A 24,172-nucleotide genomic window follows, 5' to 3' on the forward strand; every position below is an offset into this window, starting at 1 on the left:
CAAGAGCCCCCCCAGGGAAGCCCTGAAGGGAAACCCACAGCACCCAGGGGCTCCCAAGGGGATAAACCAGGGGACAGGGAGCAAATGGGTGCTCGGGGGGTGCTGGGGGGGGTCCCCGCGCCCCCCCCAAAACGCCCACCTACCCCTTGGGGGGCCGATAGCCCTGGCCGTCGAGCGGCACCTTCTTGGGGAAGGCGCGGAGCAGCTTCAGGACCTGCTGCTTCCAGGAGAGGAGCCTCTTCTTCTGCGTCTCCGTGAACGCCTTCGGGGGGGGGGGACGGACGGACGGACGCGGCGGAAAGGAGGGAGGCGAGGGGAAGGGGTCAGGGGGGAGGCGCGGGGCCCCCCCCCAAAATGCCCCCGCGCTGCGGGAGGGGGTGCCGTACCTCGTGGCTCAGGCACTTCTCGAGGAGCTGGAGGTAACTGGTGATGTTCTCCTCGTCCGGGCCGCGACACCAGCAGCTGGGTGCACACTGGGGGGCGGCGGGGGGGGGTCAGGGAGGCACCCGAGCACCCCCACCCCAGCACCCTGACACCCCCCCCGGCACCCTGGGGAGCAACCTCCGGCACCCTGGGACCCCCCTCCGGCATCCACAGCACCCTGGGACCCCCCTCCGGCACCCTGGGAACCCCCTCCAGCACCCCCGGCACCCTGGGAACCCCCTCCAGCATCCTGACCTACCCCTCCAGCACCCTGGGACCCCCCTTCCAGCACCCCCGGCACCCTGGGACCCCCCTTCCAGCACCCACAGCACCCTGAGACCCCCCTCCAGCACCCTGGGACCACCCTTCCAGCACCCTGTGATCCCTCTCTGGCACCCTGGGAACCCCTTCCAGCACACCCGGCACCCTGGGACCCCCCTCTGGCACCCACAGCACCCTGAGACCCCCCTGCGGCACCCTGGGACCACCCTTCCAGCACCCTGGGAACCCCTTCCAGCACACCCGGCACCCTGGGACCCCCCTCCGGCACCCTGGGACCCTGGGACCCCCCTCCAGCACCCTGGGACCACCCTCCAGCACCCACAGCACCCTGGGATCCCCTCTGACACCCTGGGACCCCCCCCCCCAGCATCCTGACCTACCCCTCCAGCACCCCAGGACTCCCCCCCCAGCACCCTGGGACCCAACTCTGCACCCTGGGGACCCCCCTGGCACCCCAGGACCCCCCCCCCAGCACCCCGGGGACCCCCCCCCAGCACCCTGGGACACAACCCTGCACCCTGGGGACACCCTGGCACCCCAGGACCCCCCCCCCAGCACCCCGGGACACAACCCTGCACCCTGGGGACCCCCTGGCACCCCAGGATCCCCCCCCCAGCACCCTGGGACCCAACCCTGCACCCCGGGGACCCCCCTGGCACCCTGGGACCCAATCCTGCACCCTGGGGACCCCCCCCCCAGCACCCTGGGGACCCCCCCCCCAGCACCCTGGGACACAACCCTGCACCCTGGGGACCCCCTGGCACCCCAGGACCCCCCCCCCCCAGCACCCTGGGACCCAACTCTGCACCCTGGGGACCTCCCTGGCACCCCAGGACCCCCCCCCCCCCCCCAGCACCCTGGGACCCCAACCCTGCACCCTGGGGACACCCCTGGCACCACGGGGACCCCCCTGGCACCCCGGGTAACCCCCCCTGGCACCCCAGGACCCCCCCCAGCACCCCAGGACCCCCTGGCACCCCCCAGGACCCCCCCCCCAGCACCCTGGGACCCAACCCTGCACCCTGGGGACCCCCCCCAGCACCCCGGGGACCCCCCCCCCAGCACCCTGGGACACAACCCTGCACCCTGGGGACCCCCCTGGCACCCCAGGATCCCCCCCCAGCACCCTGGGACCCAACCCTGCACCCCGGGGACCCCCCTGGCACCCTGGGACCCAATCCTGCACCCTGGGGACCCCCCCCCCAGCACCCTGGGGACCCCCCCCCCCAGCACCCTGGGACACCAACCCTGCACCCTGGGACCCCCTGGCACCCCAGGACCCCCCCCCCCAGCACCCTGGGACCCAACTCTGCACCCTGGGGACCTCCCTGGCACCCCAGGACCCCCCCCCCCCCCCCAGCACCCTGGGACACAACCCTGCACCCTGGGGACCCCCTGGCACCCCAGGATCCCCCCCCAGCACCCTGGGACCCAACCCTGCACCCCGGGGACCCCCCCTGGCACCCTGGGACCCAACCCTGCACCCCGGGGACCCCCCTGGCACCCTGGGACCCAATCCTGGCACCCCAGGACCCCCCCCCCCAGCACCCCAGGACCCAACCGTGCACCCTGGGGACCCCCCCCGGCACCCCGTCCCCAAAGCGGGGGGGTGGGGGGGGGGGGGGGGGCGTCACCTTTGCCCATGACGCGGGTGAACTGCCCCGGGATGTCACCGTCGGGGACGGGGGCGGCGGGGGCTTCGGCGTCGGTGGCCGGGTGGGGGGTGAAGGTGTCCCCGGCGCCCGGGGGGGCCCCGTCGGGGGTGCCGTTGGCGGGGGGAGCGGCCGGGGGGGGGCCGGAAGGCTTTGATGGGGGTCACCATGATCTGCTGCAGCTCCTGCAGCGCCGTCCACAGGTTGCCCCCCTCCAGGATGTCCTGCGGGGGGGGGGGGGACGATGGGGGACACGTGGGACGGGGACATGGGGGGGGGGGGGATCAGGGACACCCCCTGCCACCCCTGGGGACATGGGGGGGACCGGGGACACCCCCCCACCAGCCCTGGGGACATGGGGGGGATTGGGGACACCCCCCTGCCACCCCTGGGGACATGGGGGGGGATCAGGGACATGGGGGGGGGACACCAGGGACACCCCCCTGCCAGCCCTGGGGACATGGGGGGGACCGGGGACACCCCCCTGCCACCCCTGGGGACATGGGGGGGATCAGGGACATTGGGGGGGGGACCAGGGACTCCCCGTGCCACCCCTGGGGACATGGGGGGGACCAGGGACACCCCCCTGCCACCCCTGGGGAAATGGGGGGGACCGGGGATATTGGGGGGGGGACCAGGGACTCCCCGTGCCACCCCTGGGGACATTGGTGGGGACCAGGGACATTGGGGGGGGGGACCAGGGACTCCCCTGCCACCCCTGGGGACATGGGGGGGGGACCAGGGACATTGGGGGGGGGACCAGGGACACCCCCCTGCCACCCCTGGGGAAATGGGGGGGACCAGGGATATTGGGGGGGGGACCAGGGACTCCCCGTGCCACCCCTGGGGACATTGGTGGGGACCAGGGATATTGGGGGGGGGGACCAGGGACACCCCCTGCCACCCCTGGGGACATGGGGGGGACACAGGGACGTGGGGGGCGACCAGGGCACCCCTGGTGCCACCCCTGGGGATGTGGGGGGGGGGACCAGGGCCCCCCGGGGCCACCCCTGGGGACGTGGGGGGCGACCAGGGCACCCCCGGTGCCACCCCTGGGGACGTGGGGGGGGGGGACCAGGGCACCCCTGGGGACGTGGGGGGGGGGACCAGGGCACCCCTGGGGACGTGGGGGGGGGGGACCAGGGCACCCCTGGGGACGTGGGGGGGGGACCAGGGCCCCCGGGGCCACCCCTGGGGACGTGGGGGGGGACCAGGGCACCCCTGGGGATGTGGGGGGCGACCAGGGCACCCCTGGTGCCACCCCTGGGGACGTGGGGGGGGGACCAGGGCCCCCCGGGGCCACCCCTGGGGATGTGGGGGGGGACCAGGGCCCCCCCGGTGCCACCCCTGGGGACGTGGGGGGGGACCAGGGAACCCCGGTGCCACCCCTGGGGACGTGGGGGGCGACCAGGGCACCCCTGGGGATGTGGGGGGGGGACCAGGGCACCCCTGGTGCCACCCCTGGGGACGTGGGGGGGGGACCAGGGCCCCCCCGGTGCCACCCCTGGGGATGTGGGGGGGGACCAGGGCACCCCTGGGGACGTGGGGGGGGACCAGGGCACCCCTGGTGCCACCCCTGGGGACGTGGGGGGGGACCAGGGCACCCCTGGGGACGTGGGGGGGGGACCAGGGCCCCCCGGGGCCACCCCTGGGGATGTGGGGGGGGACCAGGGAACCCCCGGTGCCACCCCTGGGGACGTGGGGGGCGACCAGGGCACCCCTGGGGATGTGGGGGGCGACCAGGGCCCCCCGGGGCCACCCCTGGGGACATGGGGGGGGGGACCAGGGCCCCCCCGGTGCCACCCCTGGGGATGTGGGGGGCGACCAGGGCACCCCTGGTGCCACCCCTGGGGACGTGGGGGGGGGGACAGGGCCCCCCCGGGGCCACCCCTGGGGACGTGGGGGGGGGACCAGGGCCCCCCCGGTGCCACCCTCGGGGACCCGGCGGCGGTGCCAGACCTTCTCCAGCGCCCTGAGGACGCTCTGCCGCTCCCGCAGCTTCTGGATGCTGAGGGCGATCTTGTGCCGGGCGCCCTTGGTGACGTTCTGCGGTGGGGGGGGGGGGGGGGGACACACAGGGACACAGACGGGGCGTCCCCTCGGCCCGGGGCGCGGCGGGGGGGCCGAGGGGCCGGCGGGGGTGGGCGGGGGTCTCACCTGCGATTCGAGGTGATGCTCCGTCAGCGTCATCATCTCCTCGTAGGTCATTTGGGAAAAAAGCGCCGCGTATTTGTGCAGCCGCAGGCTCTTCAGCCACGAGGGGACGTCTTTGGGGGGGGGGGGGGTGGGGGGTGGGCAAAAGGGGGGTGACCGTGAGGCGACGACCCCCCCTCCGGCCCCCCAAAAAAAGCACCCATGGGTGCTCATCGCCCACCTTTCATGCCGCTGCCGTCTTCTTGGAAAGTGTTGCGCCCGCCGGCCGGCTCCTCGGTCTGCTCGCTGCCCGAGGAAGCCACGCTGCTCTGGGGCGAGAGGGGCGCGTGGTCCCCGAAAGGAGGGCGGGGGGCACCGGGGACGGGGGGCTCGTCCCCCCCGCCGCCCCCCGGCCATTCGGGTGCCCCTCCTTGGGGAGCGCTGGGTGCCAGCGAGAGGGAGCGCTTCAGCGGGCTGGGGTGCAGCTGGCAGGGCAGGGCTGCGGGGGGGGGGGGGGGGTTAGGGGGGGACCCCGCACCCCAATGTGGGGCACCCCCCAGACCCCCCAGGTGCTCTGCGGCCGCCTGCAGGCCCCCCAGGCCCCTCCTCAGCCCTCAATGGCCCCCCCAGGCCCCTCAATGCCCCCCCAGGCCCCTCAATGCCCCCCCAGGCCCCTCCTCAGCCCTCAATGCCCCCCCAGGCCCCTCCTCAGCCCTCAATGCCCCCCCAGGCCCCTCCTCAGCCCTCCATGTCCCCCCCCAGGCCCCTCAATGCCCCCCCAGGCCCCTCAATGCCCCCCCAGGCCCCTCCTCAGCCCTCAATGCCCCCCCAGGCCCCTCCTCAGCCCTCAATGCCCCCCCAGGCCCCTCCTCAGCCCTCAATGGCCCCCCCCCAGGCCCCTCAATGCCCCCCCAGGCCCCTCCTCAGCCCTCAATGGCCCCCCCCAGGCCCCTCAATGCCCCCCCAGGCCCCTCCTCAGCCCTCAATGGCCCCCCAGGCCCCTCAATGTCCCCCCAGACCCCTCCTCAGCCCTCAATGGCCCCCCCCAGGCCCCTCAATGCCCCCCCAGGCCCCTCCTCAGCCCTCCATGTCCCCCCCAGGTCCCTCAATGCCCCCCCAGGCCCCTCCTCAGCCCTCCATGTCCCCCCCAGGTCCCTCAATGCCCCCCCAGGCCCCTCCTCAGCCCTCCATGTCCCCCCCCAGGTCCCTCAATGCCCCCCCAGGCCCCTCCTCAGCCCTCCATGTCCCCCCCAGGTCCCTCAATGTCCCCCCCAGGCCCCTCCTCAGCCCTCCATGTCCCCCCCAGGCCCCTCAATGCCCCCCCAGACCCCTCCTCAGCCCTCCATGTCCCCCCAGGTCCCTCAATGTCCCCCCCAGGCCCCTCAATGCCCCCCCAGGCCCCTCCTCAGCCCTCCATGTCCCCCCCAGGTCCCTCAATGTCCCCCCAGACCCCTCCTGAGCCCTCGATGTCCCCCCCAGGTCCCTCAATGTCCCCCCAGACCCCTCCTCAGCCCTCCATGGCCCCCCCCAGGCCCCTCCTCAGCCCTCGATGCCCCCCCCAGGCCCCTCAATGTCCCCCCAGGTCCCTCCTCAGCCCTCAATGTACCCCCACCAGGCCCCTCCTCAGCCCTCCATGTCCCCCCCAGGTCCCTCAATGTCCCCCCAGAACCCTCCTCAGCCCTCAATGTCCCCCCCCCAGGTCCCTCAATGTCCCCCCAGGCCCCGCCTCAGCCCTCCATGTCCCCCCCCAGGTCCCTCAATGTCCCCCCAGACCCCTCCTCAGCCCTCAATGTCCCCCCCAGACCCCTCAATGTCCCCCCACCAGGCCCCTCCTCAGCCCTCCATGTCCCCCCAGGTCCCTCAATGTCCCCCCAGGCCCCTCCTCAGCCCTCAGTGTCCCCCCCAGGCACCTCAATGTCCCCCCAGGCCCCTCCTCAGCCCTCCATGGCCCCCCCCAGGCCCCTCCTCAGCCCTCAGTGTCCCCCCCAGGTCCCTCAATGTCCCCCCAGACCCCTCCTCAGCCCTCAATGTCCCCCCCAGGTCCCTCAATGTCCCCCCAGACCCCTCCTCAGCCCTCGATGTCCCCCCCCAGGCCCCTCAATGCCCCCCCAGACCCCTCCTCAGCCCTCGATGGCCCCCCCAGACCCCTCAATGTCCCCCCACCAGGCCCCTCCTCAGCCCTCGATGTCCCCCCCCAGGTCCCTCAATGTCCCCCCCAGGTCCCTCAATGTCCCCCCCAGGTCCCTCCTGAGCCCTCAATGTCCCCCCCAGGCCCCTCAATGTCCCCCCCAGGCCCCCCCAGGCCCCTTAATGTCCCCCCCAGGCCCCTCCTCACCCCTCAATGTCCCCCCCAGGCCCCTCAATGTCCCCCCCCAGGCCCCTCCTTGGTCCTCAATGTCCCCCCCAGGCCCCTCAATGTCCACCCCCACCCCTCCTGGCTCCTCAACGTCCCCCCCAGGCCCCTCAATGTCCCCCCCAGACCCCCCCAGGCCCCTCAATGTCCCCCCCCAGGCCCCTCCTTGGTCCTCAATGTCCCCCCCAGGCCCCTCAATGTCCACCCCCACCCCTCCTGGCTCCTCAATGTCCCCCCCAGGCCCCTCAATGTCCCCCCCAGACCCCCCCAGGCCCCTCAATGTCCCCCCCCAGGCCCCTCCTTGGTCCTCAATGTCCCCCCCAGGCCCCTCAATGTCCACCCCCACCCCTCCTGGCTCCTCAATGTCCCCCCCAGGCCCCTCAATGTCCCCCCCAGGCCCCCCCAGGCCCCTCCTTGGTCCTCAATGTCCCCCCCAGGCCCCTCAATGTCCACCCCCACCCCTCCTGGCTCCTCAATGTCCCCCCCAGGCCCCTCAATGTCCCCCCAGACCCCCCCAGGCCCCTCAATGTCCCCCCCCAGGCCCCTCCTTGGTCCTCAATGTCCCCCCCAGGCCCCTCAATATCCACCCCCACCCCTCCTGGCTCCTCAATGTCCCCCCCAGGCCCCTCAATGTCCCCCCCAGGCCCCTCAGCGTCCCCTCCCAGCCCCACTCACCCGCTCCCCCCAGGCCGTTGCCGCTGGCGGGGGAGTGGAAGGGCGGGTGCCCGTTCTCCCGGGGGGCCGTTTCGGGCCAGGCCGGCCCCAGCTCGGGGGCCGCGTGCTCTGGCCACTCGTGGGGAGGCGGCGGCCGTCGAGAAGCGTCGGGGCGGGGGGGTCGCGCCGGGGGGCCGCCGGCCAAACGTTCTTCTAAGTGGCCCAACCAAAGAGCCAAAGAGCTGCGATCGTCCAAGGTGGTGGCGGGGTGGATGAGGGCGTAGGAGAGGAGCTGCCGGCTCTCCTCCACGCAGCGGTTGCTCTCGATGGCGTAAGCCAAAATTTTCTGCAGCCGTTTCATGTATTCGGCTTTGGCGGCGGCGTTGCCCGGCTGCAGGAGCGGGAGGTGGGCCAGGAGCAGGGCTACCGCCGCCTCCGCCGGCTCCTGCGGCCACTGGCTGATGGCGGCTGCGGAAAAGGGGGGAAAAAAAAAAAGAGGAAAAACAAAAAAAAAAGGGGTAAGGGGGGGAGAAAACAACCAATGAAAGGGGCGAGGGGGGCGGCGGCGGGGACGGGACGAGGCTGCGTTCCACGTGGAATCGCCTCGGCGGGATGGAGGCGGGGGTGGATTTTGGGGGGTTGACGCAGCTAAACCCCCACCCCAAAAGCCCAGGGAGCCCCCGTGCCCATCCCGGGAGCCCTGAGGGTCACCACAGAGCCCATCCACCCACCCACGGAGCCCCCACACACACCCACCCAGGGAGTCTCTGTGGTCCCCACAGAGCCCACCCACCTATTCCAGAAGCCCTGAGGATCACCACAGAGCCCATCCACCCACCCACGGAGCCCCGACATGCACCCAGGGAGCCCCGGGGAGCCCCCGCACCCACCCGGGGAGCCCCAGGGAGCCTTGACACCCACCCGGGGAGCCTTGACACCCACCCAGAGAGCCCCCACACCCACCCAGGGAGCTCCAGGGAGTCCCCACACCCACCCGGGGAGCCCCCACACCCACCCGGGGAGCTCCAGGGAGCCTTGACACCCACCCAGGGAGCCCTGACACCCACCCAGGGAGCTCCAGGGAGCCTTGACACCCACCCAGGGAGCCCTGGGGAGCCCCCACACCCACCCAGGGAGCCCCCACACCCACCCAGGGAGCCCCAGGGAGCCTTGACACCCACCCAGGGAGCCTTGACACCCACCCAGGGAGCCTTGACACCCACCCAGGGAGCCTTGACACCCACCCAGGGAGCTCCAGGGAGCCTTGACACCCACCCAGGGAGCCTTGACACCCACCCAGGGAGCTCCAGGGAGCCTTGACACCCACCCAGGGAGCCCTGGGGAGCCCACACACCCACCCGGGGAGCCCCCACACCCACCCAGGGAGCCTTGACACCCACCCAGGGAGCCCCCACACCCACCCCGGGAGCCCCAGGGAGTCTTGACACCCACCCAGGGAGCCCCCACACCCACCCAGAGAGCTCCAGGGAGCCCCCACACCCACCCAGGGAGCCTTGACACCCACCCAGGGAGCCCCCACACCCACCCCGGGAGCCCCAGGGAGTCTTGACACCCACCCAGGGAGCCCCCACACCCACCCAGAGAGCTCCAGGGAGCCCCCACACCCACCCAGGGAGCCTTGACACCCACCCAGGGAGCTCCAGGGAGCCCCCACACCCACCCGGGGAACCCCCCTGCGCCGCGACTCACCGGCGCTGTTGGCCTCGGCCTCGAGGAGGTGGATGTCGGCGCAGTCGGCCAGCGAGTGCTCGAGGCAGAGCTGGAGGAAGCGGGCCTGGGTGCGGGTGACGTGCTTCAGCAGCGAGAGCAGGGCCACCGTCTGCTCGCATTCATTCCAACCCTTGAACCACCCCGCCACGATCCCCACCTGATCCCGGAACATCATGGCGGTACCGGGGGGGCTCACGGCGGCGGGGAGGGGGGAAACGCGGGACCGGCCGTGCCCCCCTCCCTCACATGGCGGCGATGCGGCGGCCGCGCTGGGGGCCCCCGCGGGGCCTGGTTGAGGAGTGGGTGCCCCCCCGGGCCAGGGCAGGCATGGGGGGGGCCGTGAGGCCCCTACGGCTCCGGCCGGGCCCCCCCGGCTGCGTTCCCGTGGGAGAGCCCCGGAGATCCCTGCGGAGAGAGAGGAGACGGGGCTGTGTCAGGGCTGGGACCCCCCCCCCACGGGACCAGGGACCCTCCCCACAGGGACAGGGATCCCCCCACGGGACCCCCACCCCCGTAGCACCCACGCCCGGTGGGGACGGGCTCCCCACCCCCCCCCGTGCCACCGGGAGTACCTCAGGGTGCCCGTTCAGCCCTGCCAGGACAACCGGGACCCCCCCGGGGGGTCCCCACCCCCTGTACCCACTCCCGAGACCCAAAGAAGGGAGCCCCCGCCCCGCCCTGCCCGGGACACGCGGGACCCCTCGGATCGCCCGCCCGGTGCCCGGCTCCGGCCCGGCAGTACCGGACGCCCTGGAAGAAGGGAACGGGGAAGCAGCCGGGGGAGCAGGCGACGGCGCCGTGCGGGGCCGCGGAACGGGGCGGGCCCGGGCGAAGCGGGCGGGGGGGTCCCGGGGCCCTTCAGCGCCCTCCCGGCGGGCGAAGCGGGCAGAACCGGGAGCGGGGCGCTCCCAGAGCCCTCAGGGAGAACGAAGGGGCCGGGGGGAAGCGGCCGGGCCCGGCGCTCGGTACCGGTACGGGGCTCATGGAGGGGGGGGGGGGGGCGGTCAGTGAGGGCCCGGCCGGGGGAGGCCGCGCCGGGGGCGGCCCAGGCCCGGAGGCCGCGGGGAGGAACCGGAGCCTCGGGGCTGGGGGCCGGGGCCCGGGGCTGGGCCTGAGGCGGGGCCCGGGGGTTGCGGCCTGGCCCGGGGCCGCCCCTCACTCACCGCCGCCGCCGCCGCCGCACTCGGAGGCGCCGTCGCCGCCGCGCAACGTCAGCGCGCACGGCACGCACGGTGCGTCACCCCGCCGCTGCGCACGCGCCCGCCGCCGCGCCCCGCCCCTTCCGCCCCCCGCCCGGCCGCAGCCAATGGGAAAGCGGAAAGCTGGGACCGCCGCTTCCGGCGGCCGGTTGCCCGCCTCCCGCCGCCCCGCCCCGCCTCGCCATTGGACGGCGGCGCTGCCAATGGGGAGCACGGGGGCGGGCCCGCGTCGCAGCGCGGCCACGCCCCTTTGCGCCGACCACGCCCCCTCCCGCCTGCCACGTCCCTCCCGGGGCCACGCCCCCTCTCGGCCACGCCCATCTCCTGGCCTAGACCACACCCCCTCCGTGGGCCACGCCCCTTCGGCCTCGCTCCCGCAGCCCGGCGCCCGGGGCCCTGTCCGGGGGGCGGAGCTTGAGTGGGCGGGGCTTGAGTGGGCGGGGCTTGAGTGGGCGGGGCTATGGGGCCCTGATTACGGGCAGCGTGACCCCGGCCCCGGGTCCCCAGCTCAGGTGCCCCAGTGTCCCCCAGTGTCCCCCAGTGCCCCCAGTGCCCCCAGTGTCCCCAGTGTCCCCAGTGCCCCCAGTATCCCCAGTGTCCCCAGTGGACCCAGTGTCCCCAGTGCCCCCAGTATCCCCAGTATCCCCAGTGTCCCCAGTGGACCCAGTGTCCCCAGTGCCCCCAGTATCCCCAGTGTCCCCAGTGTCCCCAGTATCCCCAGTGCTCCCAGTATCCCCAGTGCCCCCAGACCACGTCCCCCAGTGCCCCCAGTGTCCCCAGTGTCCCCAGTGGACCCAGTGTCCCCAGTGCCCCCAGTATCCCCAGTGTCCCCCAGTGTCCCCAGTATCCCCAGTGCCCCCAGACCAGTGCCCCAGTGCCCCCCAGTGCCCCCAGTGCCCCCAGACCACATCCCCCAGTGCCCCCAGTGTTCCCAGTGTCCCCAGTGGACCCAGTGTCCCCAGTGTCCCCAGTGGACCCAGTGTCCCCAGTGCCCCCAGTATCCCCAGTGTCCCCCAGTGTCCCCAGTATCCCCAGTGCCCCCAGACCACGTGCCCCAGTGCCCCCCAGTGCCCCCAGTGCCCCCAGACCACGTCCCCCAGTGCCCCCAGTGTTCCCAGTGTCCCCAGTGGACCCAGTGTCCCCAGTGCCCCCAGTATCCCCAGTGTCCCCCAGTGTCCCCAGTGCCCCCAATGCCCCCAGACCACGTCCCCCAGTGTCCCCCAGTGCCCCCAGTGCCCCCAGTGCCCCCAGACCACGTCCCCCAGTGCCCCCAGTGTCCCCAGTGTCCCCAGTGCCCCCAGTGTCCCCAGTGTCCCCCAGTGTCCCCAGTATCCCCAGTGCCCCCAGACCACGTCCCCCAGTGTCCCCCAGTGCCCCCAGTGCCCCCAGTGCTCCCAGACCACGTCCCCAGTGTCTCTAGTGTGTCCCCAGTGCCCCCAGTGCCCCCAGTGCTCCCAGTGTCCCCAGACCACGTCCACCAGTGTCCCCAGTGTCCCCAGTGCCCCCAGTGTCCCCAGTATCCCCAGCTCACGTCCCCCAGTGTCACCAGTGTCCCCAGTGTCCCCCAGTGTCCCCAGTGCCCCCAGACCACGTCCCCCAATGTCCCCAGTGTCCCCAGTGTCCCCAGTGTCCCCCAGTGTCCCCAGTATCCCCAATGCCCCCAGACCACGTCCCCCAGTGTCCCCCAGTGTCCCCAGTGCCCCCAGTGTCCCCAGTATCCCCAGCTCACGTCCCCCAGTGTCACCAGTGTCCCCAGTGTCCCCCAGTGTCCCCAGCCCTTTTCCCCCAGTATCCCCCCGTGTCCCCACTATCCCCAGTGTCCCCAGCTCACATCCCCCAGTGTCCCCAGTGTCCCCCAGTGTCCCCAGTGTCCCCGGTATCCCCCAACCATGTCCCACAGTGTCCCCAGTGTCCCCAGCTCACGTCCCCCAGTGTCACCCAGTGTCCCCAGTGTCCCCAGTGGACCCAGACCACAACCCCAGTATCCCCAGTGTCCCCAGCCCATGTCTCCCAGTGTCCCCAGTGTCCCCAGTGCCCCCAGCTCACATCCCCCAGTGTCCCCAGCGTCCCCAGCTTATGGCCCCCAGTGTCCCCGGTACCCCCCGACCATGTCCCCCAGTGTTCCCAGTGTCCCCAGTACCCCCCAACTGTGTCCCCCAATGTTCCCAGTGTCCCCAGACCACATCCCCCAGTGTCCCCAGTGTCCCCAGTGTGCCCAGCCAATGTCCCCCAGTGTCCCCAGTGCCCCCAGACCATGTCCCCCAGTGTCCCCAGTATCCCCAGTGCCCCCAGACCACGTCCCCCAGTGTTCCCAGTGTCCCCCAGTGTCCCCTGACCATGTCTCCTAGTGTCCCCAGACCGCATCCCCCAGTGTCCCCAGTGTCTCTAGTGTGTCCCCAGTGTCCCCAGTGTGCCCAGTCCATGTCCCCCAGTGTCCCCAGTGTCCCCAGACCACGTCCCCCAGTGTCCCCAGTGTTCCCACCGTCTCTAGTGTGTCCCCAGTATCCCCAGTCCATGTCCCCCAGTGTCCCCAGTGTCCCCAGACCACGTCCCCCAGTGTCCCCAGTGTCCCCAGTGTCCCCAGTATCCCCAGTCCATGTCCCCCAGTGTCCCCAGTGTCCCCAGACCACGTCCCCCAGTGTCCCCCAGTGTCCTCAACTCATGTCCCCCAGTGTCCCCAGTGTCCCCGGTATCCCCAGCCCTTTTCCCCCAGTGTCCCCCAGTGTCCCCAGTGTGTCCCCAGTGTCCCCAGTATCCCCAGACAATGTCCCCCACTGTCCCCAGCTCAAGTCCCCCAGTGTCCCCCAGTGTCCTGTGTGTCCCCAGTGTCCCCAGTATCCCCAGCCCTCGTCGCCCAGTGTCCCCAGTATCCCCAGTGTGTCCCCGGCCTCTGGCCTGTGTGCGCTCCCCTGGGACCGGGACAGGGTGAGGGACAGAGGGACGGACAGGGGGACAGACAGATGGACAGGGGGACGGACAGAGGGACAGGGGGACGGACAGGGGGACAGACAGATGGACAGGGGGACAGACAGAGGGACGGACAGGGGGACAGACAGATGGACAGAGGGACAGACAGAGGGACAGACAGGGGGACAGAGGGACAGAGGGACGGACAGGGGGACAGAGGGATGGACAGGGGGACGGACAGACAGACAGGGGGACAGACAGAGGGACAGAGGGACGGACAGGGGGACAGACAGATGGACAGGGGGACAGACAGAGGGACGGACAGGGGGACAGACAGGGGGACAGGGGGACGGACAGACAGACAGGGGGACAGACAGAGGGACAGAAGGACGGACAGGGGGACAGAGGGATGGACAGGGGGACGGACAGATGGACAGGGGGACAGACAGAGGTCCCCGGGTCCCCGGGGATGGACGGGGGACAGAGGGACGGACAGGGGGACAGAGGGACGGACAGAGGGATGGACAGGGGGACAGACAGAGGGACAGACGGGGGACAGACAGAGGGAGGAATGGGGAGAGGGAAGGAGAGAGGGACAGACGGACGGAGGGAGAGGGGGACGGAGGGAGGGAAGGAGGGATGGACGGACAGACAGAGGGACGAAGGGACAGACAGCCGGAGGGCGAGCGGGAAGGACGGACGGACAGACGGAGGGATGGAGGCCTTGACGGAGGCAAGGCAGGGGGAGCGGGAGGGCAGGACAGACGGACAGCCAGCCGGAGCGAGGGCCGGGGGCGGACAGACGGACGGCGGCGGGCACCGACGGACAGAGGGACCGGTGGCTCCGAGGCCCCGCCGGGCCGGGGGTCTGTCCGTGGGTCTGTCCGTGGGTCTGTCCGTGGGTCCGTCCGTGGGTCCGTCCGTGGGTCCGTGGGTCCGCCCGCCGGCCCCGCCCCGCCCCGCCCCGCCCCGCCCCGGCGGCTCTGCGGCTCCGAGCGGCGGCGGCGGCCTGGGCCGGCGGGACCGGGGCTGCACCGGCAACCGGCAACCGGCAACCGGCAACCGGCAACTGGCAACCGGCAACCGCACCGGGGCCGCCCCGCCGCCATCAGCCCGGCCCGGCACCCCGGGAACCGCCCCGGCACCCCGGGAACCCCCCCCGGCACCCCGGTAGCATCCCGGTACCCGCCCCAGCATCCCGGTAACCCCCCCCGGCATCCCGGTACCTGGCCCGGCATCCCAGGAACCCCATCCCAGCATCCCGGTAGCATCCCGGTACCCGCCCCAGCATCCCAGTAACCCCCCCCGGCATCCCGGTACCCGCCCCAGCATCCCGGTAACCCCCCCCGGCATCCCGGTACCCGCCCCAGCATCCCGGTACCCGGCCCGGCATCCCGGTAACCCCCCCCCAGCATCCCGGTACCCGGCCCGGCATCCCGGTAACCCCCCCCAGCATCCCGGTACCCGCCCCAGCATCCCGGTACCCGCCCCCGGCATCCTTTTAACCCCATCCCGGTACCCGCCCCAGCATGCCGGTAACCCCCCCCCGGCATCCCGGTACCCGCCCCAGCATCCCGGTAGCATCCCGGTAACCCCATCCCAGCATCCCGGTACCCGGCCCGGCATCCCGGTAACCCCCCCCCCAGCATCCCGGTACCCGCCCCCTCCCCTCCCGGTAGCATCCCGGTACCCGGCCCGGCATCCCGGTAACCCCATCCCGGTCCCCCCCCGGCATCCCGGTACCCGCCCCCGGTATCCCGGTAGCATCCCGGTCCCCCCATCCCAGCATCCCGGCGCTCCCCCCACCCCGGTACCGGCACCCCCCCATCCCATCGCCCCTTCCCAACCCCGTTACAACCGGGCCTGGTGCCCCCCCCTCCGGTTCCCCCCCCCTTCCCGGTGCCCCCCTCCCCTCCCGGTGCCCCCCCCCGCCCATGGCCCCCCGGGGGGGCCAGGCCTGACCGGGCCCGGTGCCCCCATCCCCTCCCCCCCCCCCCCACCCCGGGCCGGTGCCGCTCGGAGCCGCGATGGGAGCATCCGGGGGCTGAGCCCCCCCCAGGTACCGGGGGGCTGCACCGGGGGGGGGGGGGGCAACGGGGGGGGGGAGTGGGGGGCGGTAACGGGGGGGGGGCACAAGGGGGGGGAACGGAGCGGGAGGGGGACCGGGGGGGGGCACCGGGGGCTGGGGGAGGCACCGGGGGGCGGTCCCTGGGCTGTGCTGTCCCATACTGGGCTGTACTGGGGCTGTGCTGGGCTGTGCTGGGCTGTACTGGGCTGTACTGGGCTGTACTGGGGCTGTGCTGGGCTGTGCTGGGCTGTACTGGGCTGTACTGGGCTGTGCTGTCCCGTACTGGGCTGTACTGGGGCTGTGCTGGGCTGTACTGGGCTGTACTGGGGCTGTGCTGTCCCGTACTGGGCTGTACTGGGGCTGTGCTGGGCTGTACTGGGCTGTACTGGGCTGTACTGGGGCTGTGCTGGGCTGTGCTGGGCTGTACTGGGCTGTACTGGGGCTGTGCTGGGCGTACTGGTCTGTACAGGGCTGTACTGGGCTGTGCTGTCCCGTACTGGGCTGTACTGGGGCTGTGCTGGGCTGTACTGGGCTGTACTGGGCTGTACTGGGCTGTGCTGTCCCGTACTGGTCTGTACTGGGACATACTGGGCTGTGCATTCTTGTACTGGGCTGTACTGGGGCTGTACTGGGTGTACTGGGCCGTACTGGGGGTGTACTGGGCTGTGCTGTCCCGTACTGGGCTGTACTGGGGCTGTGCTGGGCTGTACTGGGCTGTACTGGGCTGTGCTGGGCTATGCTGTCCCATACTGGGCTGTACTGGGCCATACTGGGCCGTACTGGGCCGTACTGGGGCCGTACTGGGCTGTACTGGGCTATGCTGTCCCATACTGGGCTGTACTGGGCCATACTGGGCTGTACTGGGCCATACTGGGCCGTACTGGGCTGTACTGGGCCATACTGGGCTGTACTGGGCTATGCTGTCCCATACTGGGCTGTACTGGGCCATACTGGGCCATACTGGGGCCGTACTGGGACTGTACTGGGCCTGTACTGGTCTGTACTGGGCTGTCCTGGGCTGTACTGGGCTGTGCTGTCCCATACTGGGCTGTACTGGGCCGTACTGGGTCATACTGGGCTGTGCTGGGCTGTACTGGGCTGTACTGGGGCTGTACTGGGCTGTACTGGGTCTGTACTGGGCTGTGCTGTCCCATACTGGGCTGTACTGGGCTGTACTGGTGCTGTACTGGGCCATGCTGTCCTGTACTGGGCTGTACTGGACCATACTGGGCTGTACTGGGACATACTGGGCTGTGCATTCTTGTACTGGGCCGTACTGGGCTGTACTGGGTTGTGCAGTCCTGTACTGGTCTGTACTGGGCCGTACTGGCCTGTTCTGGGCTATATTGGGTTGTATTAGGCCGTGTTGGTCTGTACTGGGCCATACTGGGATATACTCGGTCTTACTGGGCTGTGCTGGGCCTTACTGGCCTGTACTGGGCTGTACTGGGCTTTACTGGGCTGTGTTGCGTATACATACTGGGATGTACTGGGCTGTGCTGGGCCATACTGGGCTGTGTTAGTCTGTACTGGCCCATACTGGTTTGTACTGGTCCATGCTGGGCTGTGCAGCCTGTACTGGCCCCTACTGGGCTGTACTGGGTTGTACTGGGCTGTACTGGGCTGTACTGGGCCATACTGGGCTGTGCTATTAGGCTGTAATGGGCCATGTGGGGTATTACCAGAGGATACTGGGCTGAACTGGGCTGGACTGGGCTGGACTGGGCCATACTGGGCTGAACTGGGCTATACGGGGCTGTACTGGGCTATAGTGGGGTGTATGGAGCCATACTGGGCTGTACTGGGCCGTACTGGGCTGAACTGGGCTATACGGGGCTGTACTGGGCTATAGTGGGGTGTATGGAGCCATACTGGGCTGTACTGGGCTATACTGGGCTGAACTGGGCTATACGGGGCTGTACTGGGCTATAGTGGGGTGTATGGAGCCATACTGGGCTGTACTGGGCCGTACTGGGCTGAACTGGGCTATACGGGGCCGTACTGGGCTGAACTGGGCTATACGGGGCTGTACTGGGCTATAGTGGGGTGTATGGAGCCATACTGGGCTGTACTGGGCCGTACTGGGCTGAACTGGGCTATACGGGGCCGTACTGAGCTATAGTGGGGTGTATGGAGCCATACTGGGCTGTACTGGGACATACTGGGCTGAACTGGGCTATACGGGGCCGTACTGGGCTATAGTGGGGTGTATGGAGCCATACTGGGCTGTACTGGGCCGTACTGGGCTGAACTGGGCTATACGGGGCCGTACTGGGCTATAGTGGGGTGTATGGAGCCATACTGGGCTGTACTGGGCCGTACTGGGCTGAACTGGGCTATACGGGGCCGTACTGGGCTATAGTGGGGTGTATGGAGCCATACTGGGCTGTACTGGGCCGTACTGGGCTGAACTGGGCTATACGGGGCTGTACTGGGCTATAGTGGGGTGTATGGAGCCATACTGGGCTGTACTGGGCTGTACTGGTCTGTACTGGTCTGTACTGGGCCATACTGGGCTGTGCAGTCCTGTACTGGTCTGTACTGGGCTGTACGGGGCTGTACTAGGCTATACTGGTCCATACTGGGCTGTGCAGTCCCGTACTGGTCTGTACTGGTCTGTACTGGGCTGTGCTGGGCCATACTGGGGTATACTGGGCCATACTGGGCTGTGCAGTCCCATACTGGTCTGTACTGGGCTGTACTAAGCTATACTGGGCCATATTGGGCTGTACTGGGCCATACTGGGGTATATGGAGCCATATTGGGCCATACTGGGCTGTGCTGAGAGCCATACGGGCTCATACTGGGCTGTACTGGGCTGTGTGCAGCTGTACTGGTCCATACTGGTGGCTACTGGTCCATACTGGTGGGTACTGGTCTGTACTGGTCCATACTGGCCCGTACTGGTCCATACTGGGCTGTACTGGTCCGTACTGGCCCATCCCCTGTCCCCACAGGCCCCGCGGCGACGCCCGGACGGGACCAACATGGAGCCCTGAGAGGAGGTAAATGGGATCCCGTGGGATCACGTGGGACACGCGGGACCACACGGGATCACACGGGACCACACGGGACCACACGGGATCTCATGGGACACATGGGCTCACACGGGATCTCCTGGGATCCCACGGGACATGCGGGATCACATGGGCTCACACGGGATCTCGTGGGACACACGGGATCACACGGGAACTCCCAGGATCTCGTGGGACACATGGGATCTCCCGGGACATGTGGGATGACATGGGATCTCCCTGGACCCCATGGGACACGTGGGACCACACGGGATCTCCCTGGATCTCATGGGACACGCGGGATCACACGGGTTCACACGGGAACTCTCAGGATCTCAGGGGACTCATGGGATCTCCCGGGATTTCATGGGACATGTGGGATAACACGGGGTCTCCCTGGACCCCATGGGACACGTGGGACCACACGGGATCTCCCTGGATCTCATGGGACACGCGGGATCACACGGGTTCACACGGGAACTCTCAGGATCTCAGGGGACTCATGGGATCTCTCTGGATCTCACGGGACATGTGGGATGACATGGGATCACACGGGAACTCTCAGGATCTCATGGGACTCATGGGATCTCCCAGGATTTCATGGGACATGTGGGATAACACGGGATCTCCCTGGACCCCATGGGACACGTGGGACCACACGGGATCTCCCTGGATCTCATGGGACATGCGGGATCACATGGGATGACACGGGATCACGGGGGATCTCATGGGACATATGGGAGCACACGGGATCTCCCTGGATCTCATGGGACACGCGGGATCACACGGGATCACACGGGAACTCTCAGGATCTCATGGGACTCATGGGATCTCCTGGGATTTCATGGGACATGTGGGATGACACGGGATCTCCCTGGACCCCATGGGACACGTGGGAACACATGGGAACTCCCTGGGCCTTGTGGGACATGTGGGACCACATGGGATCTCCCAGGATCTCATGGGAAATGCGGGATGACATGGGACCTCCCAGGATCTCATGGGACATGTGGGATGACAAAGGATCTCATGGGACACACGGGAACACGCGGGATCTCCCAGGATCTCATGGGACATGTGGGATGACAAAGGATCTCATGGGACTCATGGGATCTCCCGGGATCTCCCTGGATCTCATGGGACACATGGGATGACATGGGATCACACGGGAACTCTCAGGATCTCATGGGACTCATGGGATCTCCCGGGATCTCCTGGGACATGTGGATGACACAGGATCTCCCTGGACCCCATGGGACACGTGGGAACACATGGGATCTCCCTGGGCCTTGTGGGACACATGGGATGACACGGGATCTCCCAGGATCTCATGGGACACATGGGGGAACACATGGGATCTCCCAAGATCTCATGGGACACATGGGATGACATGGGACCTCCCAGGATCTCATGGGACATGTGGGATGACACAGGATCTCATGGGACACATGGGATCTCCCAGGATCTCATGGGACACATGGGATGACACAGGATCTCGTGGGACACATGGGGGACCACACGGGATCTCCCTGGATCTCATGGGGCACGTGGGATGACATGGGATCTCATGGGACACATGGGATGACATGGGATCTCCCGGGATCTCATGGGACACGCGGGATGACACAGGATCTCCGGGGATCTCATGGGACACGCGGGATGACAGGAGATCTCCCGGGATCTTATGGGACACGCGGGATGACACGGGATCTCCGGGGATCTCATGGGACATGTGGGATGACACAAGATCTCCCGGATCTCATGGGAAAAGCGGGATGACACGGGATCTCCGGGGATCTCATGGGACATGCGGGATGACACAGGATCTCCGGGGATCTCATGGGACACGTGGGATGACACGGGATCATGGGGGGATCTCATGGGACACGCGGGATGACACAGGATCTCCAGGGATCTCATGGGACACGTGGGATGACATGGGATCTCCGGGATCTCATGGGACACGCGGGATGACACGGGATCATGGGGGATCTCATGGGACACACGGGATGACACAGGATCTCCGGGGATCTCATGGGACACGTGGGATGACATGGGATCTCCGGGATCTCATGGGACACGCGGGATGACACGGGATCATGGGGGAATCTCATGGGACACGTGGGATGACACAGGATCTCCGGGGATCTCATGGGACACGTGGGATGACACGGGATCTCCGGGATCTCATGGACACGCGGGATGACACGGGATCATGGGGGAATCTCATGGACATGTGGGATGACACAGGATCTCCGGGGATCTCATGGGACACGCGGGATGACACGGGATCATGGGGAACCTCATGGGACACGTGGGATCCCATGGGATGACATGGGATCATGGGGGATCACAGGGGACATGCGGGATGACACGGGATGACATGGGATGACATGGGATGACACGGCTCCCACCACCACCATCCTGGAGATCGGGTGGGATCCACCACACCCCCCCAGACCCCATCCTGCCCCCCCCAACCCCATCCTGCCCCCCCCAGACCCCATCCAGCCCCCCCAGACCCCATCCTGCCCCCCCCAACCCCATCCTGCCCCCCTGGACCCCATCCTGCCCCCCCAGACCCCATCCTGCCCCCCCCGACCCCATCCTGCCCCCCCAGACCCCATCCTGCCCCCCCCAGACCCCATCCTGCCCCCCCTGGACCCCATCCTGCCCCCCCAGACCCCATCCTGCCCCCCCTGGACCCCATCCTGCCCCCCCAGACCCCATCCTGCCCCCCCTGGACCCCATCCTGCCCCCCCGGACCCCCTCTTGACCCCCATGGACCCCATCCTGCCCCCCCTGGGCCCCATCCTGCCCCCCCGGACCCCCTCTTGACCCCCATGGACCCCATCCTGCCCCCCCTGGGCCCCATCCTGCCCCCCCAGACCCCATCCTGCCCCCCCTGGACCCCATCCTGCCCCCCGGACCCCCTCTTGACCCCATGGACCCCATCCTGCCCCCCCTGGGCCCCATCCTGCCCCCCCAGACCCCATCCTGCCCCCCCTGGACCCCATCCTGCCCCCCCGGACCCCCTCTTGACCCCCATGGACCCCATCCTGCCCCCCCTGGGCCCCATCCTGCCCCCCTGGACCCCATCCTGCCCCCCCGGACCCCCTCTTGACCCCCTGGACCCCATCCTGCCCCCCAGACCCCATCCTGCCCCCCCTGGACCCCATCCTGCCCCCCCAGACCCCATCCTGCCCCCCCTGGACCCCATCCTGCCCCCCCGGACCCCCTCTTGACCCCCATGGACCCCATCCTGCCCCCCCTGGGCCCCATCCTGCCCCCCCAGACCCCATCCTGCCCCCCCTGGGCCCCATCCTGCCCCCCCGGACCCCCTCTTGACCCCCATGGACCCCATCCTGCCCCCCCTGGGCCCCATCCTGCCCCCCCAGACCCCATCCTGCCCCCCCTGGACCCCATCCTGCCCCCCCGGACCCCCTCTTGACCCCCCTGGACCCCATCCTGCCCCCCCAGACCCCATCCTGCCCCCCCTGGACCCCATCCTGCCCCCCCAGACCCCATCCTGCCCCCCCTGGACCCCATCCTGCCCCCCCGGACCCCCTCTTGACCCCCATGGACCCCATCCTGCCCCCCCTGGGCCCCATCCTGCCCCCCCGGACCCCCTCTTGACCCCCATGGACCCCATCCTGCCCCCCCTGGGCCCCATCCTGCCCCCCCAGACCCCATCCTGCCCCCCCTGGACCCCATCCTGCCCCCCCGGACCCCCTCTTGACCCCCATGGACCCCATCCTGCCCCCCCTGGGCCCCATCCTGCCCCCCCAGACCCCATCCTGCCCCCCCTGGACCCCATCCTGCCCCCCCGGACCCCCTCTTGACCCCCATGGACCCCATCCTGCCCCCCCTGGGCCCCATCCTGCCCCCCTGGACCCCATCCTGCCCCCCCGGACCCCCTCTTGACCCCCTGGACCCCATCCTGCCCCCCCGGACCCCCTCTTGATCCCCCTGGACCCCATCCTGACCCCGGACCCCCTCTTGACCCCCATGGACCCCATCCTGCCCCCCCGGACCCCCTCTTGACCCCCCTGGGCCCCATCTTGACCCCCTTTGGGCCTGATCCTGCCCCCCCGGACCCCATCGTGCCCCCCCGGACCCCCTCTTGACCCCCATGGACCCCATCCTGCCCCCCCTGGGCCCCATCCTGCCCCCCTGGACCCCCTCTTGACCCCCATGGACCCCATCCTGCCCCCCTGGACCCCATCTTGACCCCCTTTGGGCCCCATCCTGCCCCCCTGGACCCCATCCTGCCCCCCCGGACCCCCTCTTGACCCCCTGGACCCCATCCTGCCCCCCCGTACCCTCTCTTGACCCCCATGGACCCCATCCTGCTCCCCCGGACCCCCTCTTGACCCCCCTGGGCCCCATCTTGACCCCCTTTGGGCCCCATCCTGCCCCCCTGGACCCCATTCTGCCCCCCCGGACCCCATCCTGCCCCCCCGGACCCCATCTTGACCCCCCTGGGCCCCATCTTGACCCCCTTTGGGCCTGATCCTGGACCCCATCCTGCCCCCCTGGACCCCATTCTGCCCCCCTGGACCCCATCTTGACCCCCCTGGGCCCCATCTTGACCCCCTTTGGGCCTGATCCTGGACCCCCCTGGGCCCCATCTTGACCCCCTTTGGGCCCCATCCTGCCCCCCTGGACCCCATTCTGCCCCCCCGGACCCCATCCTGCCCCCCCCGGACCCCATCTTGACCCCCATGGACCCCATCTTGACCCCTTTGGGCCTGATCCTGGACCCCATTGTGCCCCCCCTGGACCCCATCCTGCCCCCCTGGACCCCCTCTTGACCCCCCTGGGCCCCATCTTGACCCCCTTTGGGCCCCATCCTGCCCCCCTGGACCCCCTCTTGACCCCCGTGGACCCCATCCTGCCCCCCTGGACCCCATCCTGCCCCCCCGGACCCCCTCTTGACCCCCCTGGGCCCCATCTTGACCCCCTTTGGGCCCCATCCTGCCCCCCTGGACCCCATCCTGCCCCCCCGGACCCCATCCTGCCCCCCCGGACCCCATCTTGACCCCCCTGGGCCCCATCTTGACCCCCTTTGGGCCCCATCCTGCCCCCCCGGACCCCATCCTGCCCCCCCGGACCCCCTCTTGACCCCCCCGGACCCCATCTTGACCCCCTTTGGGTCCCATCCTGCCCCCCCGGACCCCCTCTTGACCCCCCTGGGCCCCATCTTGACCCCCTTTGGGCCCCATCCTGCCCCCCTGGACCCCATCCTGCCCCCCCGGACCCCATCCTGCCCCCCCGGGCCCCATCTTGACCCCCCTGGGCCCCATCTTGACCCCCTTTGGGCCCCATCCTGCCCCCCCGGACCCCATTCTGCCCCCCCGGACCCCATCTTGACCCCCCTGGGCCCCATCTTGACCCCCTTTGGGCCTGATCCTGGACCCCATTGTGCCCCCCCTGGACCCCATCCTGCCCCCCTGGACCCCCCTCTTGACCCCCCTGGGCCCCATCTTGACCCCCTTTGGGCCCCATCCTGCCCCCCTGGACCCCCTCTTGACCCCCGTGGACCCCATCTTGACCCCCTTTGGGCCCCATCCTGCCCCCCGGACCCCCTCTTGACCCCCCTGGGCCCCATCTTGACCCCCTTTGGGCCCCATCCTGCCCCCCTGGACCCCATCCTGCCCCCCCGGACCCCATCCTGCCCCCCCGGACCCCATCTTGACCCCCCTGGGCCCCATCTTGACCCCCTTTGGGCCCCATCCTGCCCCCCCGGACCCCAT

At 70.1% G+C, this 24,172-nt stretch overlaps 1 protein-coding gene across 1 annotated transcript; it reads right to left on the minus strand.

The window, feature by feature from the left end:
* Window positions 1–143: 143 nt before the first annotated feature.
* Window positions 144–9,403, minus strand: SAMD4B (sterile alpha motif domain containing 4B; the record flags this gene model as incomplete). The annotated part of the gene is given in 10 exon segments (XM_075727293.1): window positions 144–262; window positions 387–446; window positions 448–473; window positions 2,340–2,487; window positions 2,489–2,581; window positions 4,317–4,403; window positions 4,515–4,624; window positions 4,732–4,989; window positions 7,519–7,965; window positions 9,208–9,403. Coding segments are annotated over 10 exon segments (1,544 nt in total), but the record flags the coding sequence as incomplete, so codon positions are not given.
* Window positions 9,404–24,172: the final 14,769 nt, after the last annotated feature.

This window comes from Pelecanus crispus (genome assembly GCF_030463565.1).
Source record: "Pelecanus crispus isolate bPelCri1 chromosome 30 unlocalized genomic scaffold, bPelCri1.pri SUPER_30_unloc_1, whole genome shotgun sequence".
Classification (NCBI taxonomy): Eukaryota; Metazoa; Chordata; class Aves; order Pelecaniformes; family Pelecanidae; genus Pelecanus; species Pelecanus crispus.